The following is a 14,632-nucleotide window of genomic DNA, read 5'->3' as shown; positions in this document are numbered from 1 at the left end:
AATTATATAATTTGTTGAAAATTTGAGGTAAGTGGAAATACTTTACATATTATGGTAGACACTTTTGATTATGTATATTAATTGAGCCAGTGATGTGCAAATAACAAAACACTGCCGTGTTTGCTTGGCCTTGTGCTCTGAATTCAATAGCACATAACTCACCGTCCAAATGAGCTGCCTAGAATGTTTTAGGCATGTTTTGTTCAGTTGGGCTTAAGCCCCCTGGCTACTCTCCAGTGGAACCTTGAGACACGGGGATTGATTATGTTGTGCGAGCACACATGAATTGCTTTTAAGAGGTCTATATTTGAACCCAGGGGAGGTTCTGGCTGTTTTTTCAATGCAGCTTTGATTGTTTCCAGTGAGAATTCTTTCAATATGTGTGAACAACACATACAGCCAGTTATTTTCCAAAGAGCAGCATACACATTTTCGATTAAAGGCTTGAGGTAAGCAGGCTATAATACAACACAAATTTAAAAAAAAACAGCAGTTTTATATCTTCTGCAACATCATTTTTGGACTCTTGGTGTGGCTAGTATTTTTTTATTTATTTTTTTACTTCAATACAGCTCCACCCTGCAGGCTGTGAGGCTGGAGTCCCGTCTGTTGTGTGGAAACTGTGCCTGCAGGACAAAACACTGCCAGGGGAGTGGGGGACGGGGAATTTTACCCTTTCTGCTATCTGGTTGCCATCTCTCAACTGCATTTGGCCTCATTTAAATTCTATCTGATACAATCGTGGAGCTTCACCACCTGGTTTAATGATCATCTCTATTGTTGCAGTCTCTCACGTTTCATAAAGTGACAAAATGGTCATTTATGGAAATATTTTAAACATGGACCACATTGTGTACTTTTAATCAAATGTTGAACACAAAAACAAAACAAGTATAGAATGGTATGGAATTTTTGCGTTGCCTTTCTCTGGGTGCTGCAACTACCTCCCAAATTCCCAACATATTGATGTTGAGTTAACTTTAAATCAAGGACACTTTCAAAGTGACTGGTTTGATATAAACGTCTGAAAAAAACTGATGTGCTCAAACTTTTCACAGGGTAAATCATTTTTTCACCAGCTTGTCTCCACAAACCGGTTTGACAACGAGCTGCAATGTGACCTTTCAACTTTGTCAGTATATTTTCCAATAGTTTAATTTCCAAATTTAACCAATGAAAGTGCAATAAAAAAAAAAGATTAACAACTGAGAAGTCTAATGCTCACGTTTAAGTGAAAATCTTTTATGATTTGTATCACTTCTTTTTCTATTTCAACCCTGTAGGCTTTGAAAGGGTGTGTGTATGTTGTGAATGTTTTCTCATCAGAGTTCCTTCAAGGTCGCAAATACATTCGCTGACAGTTTTAACAGTCACAAACAGTTTTTCTTGTCGCATATCGCTGAGGATGGAATTAACCAAAATGAGATGATCTTTAGGTAACCTTGACAGCTCATCAACAGGAAATCTCCACAGAGACTCTCGGGACTACCTTTCATGTATAATAAAATATGTCAGTGTGCGTGGAACATCCTTGGAAAAATATTTCTTTTTGTTTGATTATGCAGTTACACGAAACATAATGGGCAATCCTAAACGCATCCATTGGACATGTTGGAATGAAAACAAATCACGTGATCTCCTGCAGCTGCATCTGATGGATGTTTTTGGTCACAAGTGGATAATGAAGGCAAACATTAAAGATATGTTCTCGTTTTTGCACTTTATCAATCTATACCTTTATCACAATCCTCAGCTAAATGTAAAGAATTGTTGTGTTAAGAATTTTTTCTACAAAGATCTACAAAGATCTACAAACACAAAGTTGTTTAATATTAATGACTGCAAATCCCATGTGTGGTGAAACACCAAGATTAACAGATGCACAGACTCTGTTAAACACAACGATAGCTCATAAAGAAGCAACCGGAACGGTTGCAAAAGACAAAATGAGGAGCAACTGGCTGTAGTGAGTGTCCATGTTATTCACCATTATTAAAATGACAAAGAGAAGCAATTGGAACTGCAATGGAGATAAACTGATAGTTAGCCTATCTTCCCCTTGGCTCTATGACAAATGAGTTGACCTACGATTGTCAGTTGAGATTCACACAGGCGTGCGCACACACGTCCAGACAAAGAGAGCAGTAATTAGAATTTTTTTTCTCCTCAGGAGTGAGGTCTCTCAATTAAAAAATAGGTTAAGATGTTAAAAATTGGTACATGTGTACCCCATGTTACATTTCTTTTGGTGCGAAATAAATATTTATAGTTATAATCCCGTTCAGCAGCAAAACAAAGCAACTCTGAACTTTCCAATGACGAATAATCAGGGAATAGCATTTCACTTGGGTCACTTAAAACATCTTGCTCGCAAGATCTTCCAAAATGTTGTCATAAAAAAGACTCAAGAATGAGTCACAAATAAATTCAAGCCAACTCTGACGTGATTTCAGCCTTTGGCTCAAAAAGGGCTTGAGGTGAGCGACGAGTCTAGGTCAGTGGGTCTGCCGCCCCTGAGTTATCTCTTGTCGACATGCATTCAATCAGCCGGTCGCTGACATTTACAGCTGGGCCACGCTTACACGCACACACACACAAACGCTTTTCAACTAAAATTAAGGGCAGACTGTAAATAATAGCTTTTCCTGAAAACTAGAGACAGTCTTAACGGTTTGAGGTGTCTGGTATAAGACATTTAAAAGGAAAAATTGCACAAATTGTCTAAAGTGAGTTATGGCAAAAACAAACAGCAAAGGTCAGAGATACATTAATGCTTCCCTGCAGGCAACTTGGAGCCGTCTGATTGAATGGTCCATTTAATCCCGCTCTACCTGAACTACGATATATGAACGTAGAGGATAGAACCATTATGCTTCATGTTTATTTGGATTTTGTTGAGCAGGTTTCCAACCGCACCCCCACACATACTGCAACTGTATTTATGCAGCTGTAGTGTCAAGGTTGCTTGGCGACAGCAATTGATGAAAGATAGGAAGGCAGAAATACTCCTTTAGACAGACTCAATTCATCTCTGTATTTTTATTTGTGAGAGCCAACTCTTAACTTCCTTGCAAAGTAATGGTGTCTGGTCCTCATACCTACAAAGGTATGTAGACTTTAGCGGCAGAGGAAATCATCTCCATAATCACAATTACATGACCTGAATGGAATGTGGATTTTGCAAGCGTCACTGATCACAAGTGGGAAGATCCCTAAAAATTCCACTTGTTTTGAGAAGTGATACTCCTTTTAACATCCCTTGACCTCAAGTGTTCTTCCACTGAAGTCCAAGCCTACAAATTTGAGAGATTATCAGTCATCAAGAAAAAAAGCAATTGGGCCAAATATAGGCATTTTCCATTCTTTGACCCGAATGTTGGATGTCTCTCAAAAGATTATCATGAGCAATTATTCTGTGATGCGGAGGATTTTTCCTCCCTGATATGCTTCAATAATGGGGCAGAACTGACAAGTGAAAATGTTCAACCCTCATTTATTATTATTATTAATTATTATTACTGCTCATTATTATTATCACCGCTACTTGCTTTAATTTTTACAAATGAGTCATCTCAAAATACATCAGTCAAGAGAAAAACAAGTATCTACAATTTTAAGGTTGTCAGTTCCTTCTGATGCGTACAACTTACTGGGACCCACCACCCTTATTTTTTTGCTCCCCTCCAAGCTTACTAACGCATGACATTTTCTTTTAACGAACCATTAGCTTCATATTCTCAGCTCATTGTACTGAAGGGCGGCTAGGGCACGGCGCCACACAGAGAGGGGAAAGCCAATGACGCGTTCAAGTACAGTAAGTGTGCCAGTTGCCTTCCATCAGTCATTTGCTCAGTTCAGGCGTGGATGGATACACACTGATGTAATGAGGCACGTTGCGGTGTGTGTGTGTGTGTGTGCATCTGTTTAATAGGCTGAACGATGAATCATTCCGGGGATGACCCGATTCTTCAGGGAGGTATGAGTGTGTGTGTGTGTGTGTGATTTCTGCAGTTAATGGCGCATGAAACAATGTCTTCATTAGCATCTCTATGTGGACCACATGCAGGGACAATAATCATATCTGTCAGTTTGATTGAAGGTGGAATGAATGTCTGTACAATGATGAAACAAAGTTGATATCATGAGTGTGGGTGTGGATTCCCAAAAATCCGTCAATGTTTTTTTTCCCCCTCTCACTCACTTTTGCAAGATAGGAAAATCTTTGAACGAAGAGCTTTTCATTCACACTCACATGCACAACTAGTTAATAGTCTTCATTGAACTTAACATGCATGATTTTGAATTTCATGAGCATGAGGAAAAGATACAAACTCCACATACTGTGATAATGCAGAACTGGATCTAAATATGATTAAAGTATGGAAAAAAGCTTTCAGTATGACACAATAATTTATTATAAATACAACTGCAAAATCTTATATTCTGAATATGCTTGCATGTACAGCTCGGAAGCAACGTGACGAAGATGGAAATATTTCGCTGAGCTCAGTATAAAAAAAAAATTCTCACACGTGTAGGTGACTGAACCAGTAATAGCATTGCATGTACCAAAATATTAAAACGGGAATGTTCAATAGCATAATAGTATGTTATGTGAAATCAGTACCCAAGAAATTCCTGCAACTGCAGCAGAGGCTTGGTGGGCTGAGTTTAGAGGGGGGGAATGTCACTTGTCTCTTTTTTGGGGTCTGTCTCCACTTATGGAAGCGCCATAAAAGTGGTAATGCTATGCAGATGGAGACATTGTGCCTGTGAGCGGGCTACATCGAAGGCGCAGAATGCTGAGAATGCCTTTCATCAAGGCTTTATGAAGGGGGCGGCCACTTTGATGATTTCGCTGACATTTCCTTGAGACGTTAAAAACTTGAGCCTGGCTAATCAAATCATTGCTCGGTTCTCTTGGAGGCATGCTAGCATGCACTTCTAGGAGCATTAGTGGTTTTGGAGATAGACAGATGCCGTGTTTAAGTGCTTTTTGGAAGGAAATAAAGAGTGTGCCGTCTCCGAATGCATGTCTTGTCTGCACAATGCAACTGTGTACACTATATGAATTATGTGAGGTACACAAGTGTAAAAAAAAAAAAAGTTAAGGGCTGACTCCTGAGAATTTACAAGCAACTTCCATCCATCCATTTCCTATAACCCACGGGGGTCACGGGTTACTAGCAACTCGTATATTCTTTCTTAAATTGAATATACATTGACTCAAATGACTATTAAAAATATCCATGCAGTTATTGAATTAAAGCAAATTCACAAAAACATAAAAAAATGTCCTACTATTGTTGAGTATGAACTACTTACGAGTTCTGTAGACATACTAGACATGGAGGGCAAAACAAGCCCAAGTTTTCGGATGTGTTCTGTGTTGCCTGCCAACACACATGCTGTGTTTATTAATTCCAGCAGACAGCTCTGGGTAACACACTACTCTGAAATCTTTTTTTCCTCTTCATTTTATGTCTGTCATGAATCTTCACGAGGCGCGAAAGTTGACTATTTTTGGTATGTTTAGTTTTGTTATACTCTTGTTAACATGTCCACATACTTGTATGATAGTTGGGATAGGAACGGTGAAATATTATGTTGCCTGCACAGCTGATGCAGGAATGAATCCTTTGCAGCTTGGACCAGGGTTTATTATTGAAGGGAACAAAGACAGAGTGTGAAGTTCACTCGGACAAGGAACAAATACGGGAACAGTTTCTGACCGTGAGCCTCCACGTAAGACCAGGGGGGAACGGGCGAGCAGAACAGGAACAACAGGCGCAGACACAGACAGGAAGCAGCAGTAGACACCAACAGGGAGAAACACATGGGCAGGGTTTAAATACATGAGGGAGCAGGTGACAGTCATTCCAGTGATAAAATGGGTGTGGCTGACGGAAGTTGCCGGCTGAACGTCCTATGGCACGGCACAGCTTCACTTTAATTGCAAAAGTTTAACTTTTAGTTTTGAGTAATAATTGTCAAAATAATCACACCACATATTACAGATGGATTGAGAACTAATCTACTTGATGTGTTTTCAACAGCAAACTAATAAAGCCTGAATGAATTTCACCAAGAATGTAAACAATTAAAAAAAGCCTTCATTGCTTCAAAATGCGCGTTGGTCACCTCATGCAGGGAATGTCAAATGATTGACAGAAATTGGATAGCGTTCTATGGACCGATCGACCCAAGTGCCCCTTGCCCCCCACCCATCCACCCATCCACCAATCCATTGATCCGTCCACGCATCCACCCATCCACCCATCCACCAATCCATTGATCCGTCCACCGATCCACCAGTTTGTATGTCTGTCCCTCCATTCGTCTGTCCGGCTGTCTGTTCTTCCCCCATCCATCCATCCATCCATCCATCCATCCATCCATCCATCCATCCATCCATCCATCCATCCATCCATCCATCCATCCATCCATCCATCCATCCATCCATCCATCCATCCATCCATCCATCCATCCATCCATCCATCCATCCATCCATCCGTCCATCCGTCCATCCAATCTGCATCCATTCACACATTTATTGAAGTGTCTGGAGTGCTGCCTGACTGAAAATGATTTGTTTTGTCTTTAGGTGTGCTAGCCCCCTTCCCCCCTCTATTTCCAAGGCCATTTCTTCTTTCAGCCATCTGGCTCTAGAGGTAACAAAAGCCATGCTTGGCATGGATTTTGTACAGCAATCGACCGGAAGACACATGGAAAGTGAAAATAAAATAAAAGCACACTATGTCTCATTTAACATCATAAGCCCTGGGAAATGAAAAAAAAAAGGTGGTCTGCTGTTTCTGCAGCGAATAAAACACACTTAAGAGAGGCACTATTGTAAGCTATAATCTATTCAGAAAGCACAATTTCACTTCCTGCAGAATGAGGGTGAATGGAAGAGGTGTGATGGAGGAGCAGCATTTGGGGCTCTCAGCTTGTTGACCCAGCGTTGCTATGCCATCTCTCAGCCACAGGCAGGTTTTCATTGTGAGTGCTATTGTTCCAGTTGCCGAGACTATGAGAGTTGAAATTATGGGGTGGTCACAAAGAGTCACTGATTGTACCTGTCACACAAATAATATGAAAATATAATGATAAAGTATACTGCACAGCATTTAGTGGGGTTGCTTTTAATATTCCCGGGGATAAGCCACCATTGTCTTTCATGAACGCTACTGCAAAAAAGGAACTTGCCTCCTGATGGATGATTTCAATGTACAAGAGCTCCTTGCCACTGCAACCTATTCCACTTGGTTGTCATGGAAACCTACCATAGCTCGTGTGTGACTGTATGTATGTGTGTGCTTGTGTCTGAAGATGAGTGATTGTCTGTAGTTGTGAGTATGATGGCAATGGATTTCATTTTACTTAATGACTCAATTACGTGGTGGGGGATGCATAAAAACGGGATAGCCCTATGACTGTGATACTAGTTATTTATATTGAGACAGAAAAAAAGAAAGAAAAGCCTCACACTGCCACCTACTGCTTAATTTTGGATTTACTTACTCCAATGTGCTCTAAAGCAGGGATTGTTAACCGGTGGTCCCCGGCCCTCTCGTGGTCCGTGGCGGTACGACAGGTGGTCTGCAAAATTGGATATGGAAAATAATTGAAACATTTTTAAAAATAAAATCGATTTATTATTCGGACTTGATTTATTTTCCGGCTAATTTTCTAAACAATCAACTGACTTTTTCTTGCCCTCCTGAGAGTTAAGATCAGGGGATGCAGAGAATAATTGTCAACTTTGCCCATGTGAAGCTGTGATCAAGGGCTATATAAATAAAATTGACTTGACGTGTTAGTAAATAGTACAAAAAGTACAAACTCAAATTACCTGTTCATTGTGTTGAGCATCAATTAGACACGACATTCATGAGTAATGACCTGAACAATAAATAAAATAATAAAGGAGGGATAAAGATTTATGCATGTACCTTTTACATGCATGGAAACAATCTATGAGTACCGTGCACCTCTTGAATCCAAATGATTGCAAATGCACGGTCAAATTACACATTAAAGATGCAAGGCAAACAGGTCGTTCAAACGTCATGCCGATTTTGCATGAGGAGGTTGTGTGCATTACCCGCTTTAAATTAAGGGCAGATTGATAATTTTACACAAATTTGTTACATTTGTTTATTTGGTTCTCTAATGTGCGGCGTTTCACTTTAATTAACGTCTGTTTGTCAAATGCCAATTAAACAAACTGAACAATAGTTAAGATGATTTGGCAGTACAACTCCGTCACCCGGTGGCTAAAGACGGTAATTGCACGTCTTTTGCAATTTGGCAAACGTGTCCTCTATTCTTGTATAAAATAATCAAGACACTGATATTTTGAAGGTTACTTCCCCAAGCATTTGAGAATGACATTCCGAGGGGTTTTCAATAGATTCTCCTGGTGCAGTCATGCTGTATTCCATTCAGTGACAATGATTAATTTTGTTGTTTTCAAAATAAGACAAACCTCAGCTCATTATCTACCTAGTTCATGTTGCTCTGCTTGTTTTATGTACAGCCAAGTTGCACTGCATGTTAATGTAAATTGTAAATACAGTAAATATTCCCCAGCCTCTAAAAGCATATCTGCCAAATTGCTCCCATGAGTACCAATTAGTTTACAAAATGTTGCACTAGGACAACACGTAAATGCGACATTGCACTGTTATTGCCGATAGCAATTACCATTGAATAACAATAAAAACCTGGTATTTTATCTTGACTTCCCAATGGGAGTGAATTGCACAATATAAAAGGGAACTGTTTGGAAAACAGATGGAATTTTCTTCCACAGAGGACTTTAATGGATGCAAAAGTATTTGCTTTGAAGGGCATCTGAGCATTATCTTTCAAATGGGTAACAATTATTTAAAATGTTGTTTATACAAAACGTTTCTGTAAACATTAGCAAGTGCAGTCATTTTTCATTACCATTAAAGGTTCCATGCATTCGTCAAATATTAAAAATAAAGTCTCAACTTGTGGAGTGAAAACGTTTATTATTTTAAACAACCACAAAAAACACAACAGTGAGTGAAACAAACAAGAATTCCCCTCACTCTTCCAAAAAAACCCACGTACCTAAACGCTTGCATTTTTCGTGTGCATATAATAATTTGAATTTAAAACAATCAAACTGTGCTGGTTGAGTGCAATAAAGGTCATCCTTAAAATATAAATCTAGGTTCCAGGCATTCAACACCAATCAGATCTTCAGTGCAAATGCAACACTGACTTGAAGTAGACATCCACTCGGGTGTTGAATGTTTGGGCTCAAATGGCTAGTGGATAATTTCTCCAATCACGAGTGTTAAATCTTACTTTTTACAAGTTGCTTAATTTGGCTTGACCTGCTCATTTAAAAAAACCACGGCAAACTTTCAAAATGGTGGATAAAGCTCTACATTCTTCACAAAAATGTACAATTGTGAACAGCAACAGTGAATACCTGATGATTTACCTTGTGAATAAAGGTTGTGAATTGAGATGGAGTCAAAATATGATTTACAAACAACACACTGTAACCTGCACAGACCTGTTGGCTGGATCGAGGGGGTGGGGGGGGAGTAACACAAGAAAACATTCACTGTTCAAACCATTATACTGATGTGGGTTGGGAGATGTTGAAACAGTCCAAAGTGAGGCAGCAGAGGCTGGAGGTTCAACAACATGGTGGCTCTAATGATGCACCAAAAACTAAGCAGCTCCGAGCTGTTTTGATCACACAGCTCCCCCTGAAGTCTGGGTGAGTAACTTCTGGGTTAAAAATGGGCCCGCGGGCTGCTGTGGTAACGCAAAGTGTCAGGTTGTGCCACGGCACAGGTAGAGAAGAGCGAGGCTGGCTTTAGGCCGGGGGCGTCTGTGCCGCAGCACAGCAAGGGCTGACGATGCGTCAATTCACCCTTTTTGCAGACTTGTGCCAGGAGATTTTGAGAGTCTGTCTCGCTGGTTTCCTCCTGAGGACCGCTCACTGCTGACAAACACACAACAGAATCAGCAACATGGCTAGAAAAGAAAACAACTGTCATGGATAGAGAGAAGCAGTAGACATGCACCAGGGGAGGCTTCAATAAACTGCCGCTGTCAGCTTCAAATGCGTGCAGAATGAGCAATCGCAGCAGTACTTGATTACGTATTCAAAAAGTGCACAAATGAAAATCTGAAAAAAAAAAAAACATCTGCACCGCTCTAAGCATGAACGTGCAGCCCACTGGGCCACAAGCAGGCAACCTCCTTGATTGCATTAGCAACATTTTTGACAAGCACACCTGAAAAAAGTACAAAATATATTGGGGAGTGGAAAAAAAAAAAAATGTACATGCCATTTGAAATGATCAGCACAACTTCATTTGGTGCAAATATGTAAGGGGCTGCTGGTTACATTGCAATTTTTCTCCAGGTTGTCTATTTGACTGCTTACGTGCACATACCTTTTCAACAAGTATACAGGGAGCTGCTCTGGACACAATTTTGAAAAAAAAAAAACAAGAGGGGGAGCATTTCAATACTGTCTGTTTATTTGCTAATGACTATTTTGATGTCCTTGAAATTATGTTTCATTCTTATTTAACAAACTAACAAAAGTTTCAGTGAGGTAAGATTAGGTCAACTATCTGCAAGGAATAATTGCAGTGTTAAATCAATTGAAGCCTCCCTCTGGATTTCAGATTACCTGCTTCACCTACACTGTGATCTGAAGGTAAAGATTTTCTGCCCGCCTTCCTTCCATGCCCACTGCGCCAAACTCCCATTGGACCCTGGCGAGAAAGGGGTTATTGTTATCGGATATTAGCGGGAGGCAAGTGTTGGAATACACGAAAACATCTGTCTGACGATCAGTACGGCTCAGACAGTTAAACAATAAATAAGAGTCGATTAGTATACCTGATGTTTGGTCATCATATGTGCGGTGTGGATGAGCGGCTTGTACTGCAGAGGCTGGCCCAAGAGAGAGTAGTGGGCTTCACCTAGACGTGCCCACAACAATTAGACATCTACAATATTCTTCATTTGGGCCCTCTTTTCAATTGCCGTGTACAATAGACCATTTTTATTTATTTAACTGCAGGGCTAAACTGTTTATTACATATAGGGCTTTATTTGTACACATGTATTTTAGCGTAATAATTTTATACATTTGTTAAATGGTTACAGAAATAATAATTGCAAAATAGTTTGTAGGGTGGGCACAGTGGTGCTTGTGGCCAGCAAGTTTGAGTATTTAGGCTTATATAAGCTTGAGTATTTAACTTCAACTCAAAATCACTCCCTTTCCACTCTATCAAGCCCTATTTGATACATTGAGGTCGCCATTCCGTAGTGCTTATGTGATTATTTATGCATAATAAATGTGATCATGTTTATTGAAGTACAAATTAATTTGTTGCTTCTGTTAAAAAAAATGTTGAAGAATAGAATCTCGATATTAAATGGCAATTTATTATCTTGGTGAATTTACTGACCTGGTCCACTGTGACAGAAGTCTGTAGGGATCTGCAGTTGTTGCTGGTGAGCCATGACGGGGATGGACGAGATGCCTTTCATGTTGGGCGATGGTCCCGATGAGGACGCGAGCATCGGGGATGAGGGCAGGCTGCTCTACACGCAATAGACCAGTGGTGCAGTCAGGAACAATAGGGGGAAAACACAAACACTTTTATTCAAAAACAAACAAATGCCTTACTGCATCCGCCGCTCTACACCACTAATGTACCATTACTCTTTAATGCTTTTATTATGTCTTATTATTTTATTATGTCTCCCGGCTGGCCTGGCAATGCGCCTTGGGATTGCTCGAGCTGAAAGAAGTGGCTGGGGAGAGGGAAGTATGGGGTTTTCTGCTAAAGCTAAAGACCCGAATCCGGATAAGCGGTCAAAAATTAATGGCTGGATGGAATATTATTTGCCAAATGCCATCAGAAACCAAGTGCTTGTGTCAACCAAGCACGCACTCACACACGCTGTTTTTTTTTTTTTTAAACCAGATTTTATATTCACCTCTCTGTGCCTTCATGAATCCTCAGAGTGGAACGACATTTTTCCGTCCTCTCATTGGTTCAGCTTTGTTTATCCCCTGACTGGTCCAGCTTAAAATGCACACCAAAAATTGATTTTACAGGGGACGACAGTGTTGGATATGATTAAAAATTCATTTTCAAGGCGCACGCTTCGAGGAAAGAAAAAAGGTTTTATCAGGCTAGATTAACCAACATTGTTGCTGGCTGATTATTTCAACACAAATGGACTTTTGGGCCACTTTCAGAGCAGTATGTATGAGGGAACAGTTGGCTTACATTGACAGGCAGGCGCAAAGAAAAGTGGTCTGCTGCATCTAAATATTTTTAGATTAATATTTATTATAAACTTCTATGATGGAGTGCATAGGTTTTGGAGTTGATATAGTTTGGCTTTTTTATTCATGGTATTTATCTACAAATACACAAAATGCTTCTTTCTCTTTAATGCCACGCATTGTTAGTTTGTATATTATTTTGTGATATTAATGTGATAGTGTTATTAAGATGTGGATTAGGTCACTTGAGTCTTCATGTTCACTGTTAGCACTGCAAGATATTTTTCAAATACTACCTTAAAACATAATTATTATCCGGAGTAGTTTACAAACACAAGGTAAAGTCTGGGTCATTAAGCAAAATTCAATTTGGATCATACCATTTTTTTACGAGTATGTCTTTTTCTACAAGGATGTGTATTTTCCTGCTACTGATGCACTCACACAGCATTTGTACCTGCATGTTGTCAGACGGCAGCGGGTGATCAGTCGCTCGGCGGCTACGGTGGTGCTCGGGGCCCAGGTGTTTGTGACTGGGTTGCTTTTGTTGGCAGGGGGAGGACGCCTGGGGCTGCTGGCAGGGGGGAGCTGCCATTTGCAGCATCATCATACTGTTGCCGGGGGCCGGAGGCAACAAACCTGCACACGATTAAAAGGAACGCAAAAAAAACAGGCGGTTGGTACAAATTTGTGCTGGGAAGAAAAATGCAAATCAGCTCAAGCAGTCATGATACAATTTAATTCGGTGTGGCTGGTAAGCAGATTTTCAGCACGTTTACCATTTTTTATTAACGCAGCTCATCACACAACCTCATTAATGCATTTAGACTGAGTGTATTTGTTTGTGCAAATGCGTGTTTGCTCAAAAGCTCTTTTCCAGCAGTTTGGTTCACCTACACACCCCAACCATGAAAACAACACTATTAGCTGCTTGGCAATTAGATTTTAAGTGCCTCGATTATAAAGGCAGATCCATAGGGGCTATAATTGAGTCGTTCTCTTCCTGCTAAATCTTCTGTGATGATCCGGAAGATCCAATTACCTAATTAGTTTGAGCTGCGTGAATGTGACTGATGGGAATGGAGGAGGGGGGGACAATTAAAATAAGGGGAGGCTCCTTCTGCTGCGCCGACATCAAAAACACTTCATCCTTCAATTCAATACTTTAAAAATTATGTTGACACATGGTTTAACAACAGGTAAAAATCCAATTTCAGAAGCCAATGTTTATATCAATTAATCAAATCAACAAAAAAAGGGACAAGAGAGATTATAGACGTAAAGCAGTCAACCCAAGATGTTTACGCTTCCTGTTAAATTGAAAATCTGCATATTTACTTAATAGTTTTTTTTAAACTTTAGTCGACCATGTATTTATGATAGAAAAAATAAAAAACATGGCATTTACTCACTCATCATTGTAGATCAACTCAAAAAATAAGAAAGCTGTTAAAACTTTGAAACAATGTTCCCATTTCAATGTTTCTTAATTTCTATTTTTATTTTTTTTAATCTTTTATTAATTATGTTTGTCTTATTTGGGTGTGTATCTTTTCTTTTTTTCTATCTGCAATTTCAAACATGTAAGCTGTGTCTTTATGACATTATAATGTAATTGGAAATCATATTAGTAAAATAAAAAGAAAAACTTTCATTAATTCTCTCTAACGCCCGTGTACTACAGTACTCTGAGTGTGTGAGTTGAGAGCAAGTATGCCTTTCTCCCATTTATTTCCAAGTACCCTATCTTATTGTGAACACACAAGTTAGGGTGTTTGAGTGCGCACACACCGGCTCTCCGTTTTTGCTGCATTCTGAATTTCCCAAATGTGAGTAACTCACTGAATTTCCAAACGGCCGTGCTCCGAGCATATTTTCTGACCGCACCATTAATTTGGTCATGTAAAAACAGAACGGTCATTTTTAATATGGCGCTGTCCTTAGATTGATAAATTATTATGTTGAACTCTTTTCCTGAAAATGTAATGTTAAGCAGAATACCAGGTTTTTACTCTTGCTATAGTGTATTCTTTAAAAAAAATCCTTTGAGTTGACATCCGCTTTAAAATTCAGATTATTCCCATGCCTGAAGGAGCCAATTAAGAGTTTTTACTGGAGATGCTTGAGGTGAGGCTGCCACGTGACCTTCATCTGACCTCATTCCTGTTGGATTGAAATAATAGCTCCCACCACTCAACATTCACACATGAATAATAAAGTGCATTTGAGAGGAACCAAACACTTATTTCAATGAGCTTCATCATGTCTTCATAATAATATTAAAAGATTCTTTTGTTCAGACGACAACAAAAACAA

At 39.6% G+C, this 14,632-nt stretch overlaps 1 protein-coding gene across 9 annotated transcripts in view; it reads right to left on the bottom strand.

The window, feature by feature from the left end:
• Positions 1-9,003: 9,003 nt before the first annotated feature.
• The window catches only part of LOC125988000 (R3H domain-containing protein 1), a 31,747-nt gene continuing 26,118 nt past the window's right edge, over positions 9,004-14,632 (bottom strand). For 2 of the 9 annotated variants that reach the window (XM_049752696.2, XM_049752697.2), the window contains exons 24-28: positions 12,774-12,955; positions 11,487-11,622; positions 10,909-10,991; positions 10,697-10,781; positions 9,004-9,997 (exon numbers count right to left, since the gene is read on the bottom strand). In XM_049752696.2, the coding sequence (XP_049608653.1) occupies positions 9,786-9,997; positions 10,697-10,781; positions 10,909-10,991; positions 11,487-11,622; positions 12,774-12,955 (698 nt within the window). In that variant the 3' untranslated portion in view covers positions 9,004-9,785. Of the gene's footprint in view, positions 9,998-10,454; positions 10,483-10,696; positions 10,782-10,908; positions 10,992-11,486; positions 11,623-12,773; positions 12,956-14,632 lie in introns of all 9 variants that reach the window. The other 7 variants (XM_049752698.2, XM_049752699.2, XM_049752701.2 and 4 more) reach the window with 7 other exon arrangements.

The sequence above is a fragment of the Syngnathus scovelli genome, chromosome 2, assembly GCF_024217435.2.
Source record: "Syngnathus scovelli strain Florida chromosome 2, RoL_Ssco_1.2, whole genome shotgun sequence".
Taxonomy (NCBI): domain Eukaryota; kingdom Metazoa; phylum Chordata; class Actinopteri; order Syngnathiformes; family Syngnathidae; genus Syngnathus; species Syngnathus scovelli.
Note: the sequence above shows the minus strand (reverse complement) of the source record. Positions and strands in the feature narration are given on the sequence as shown.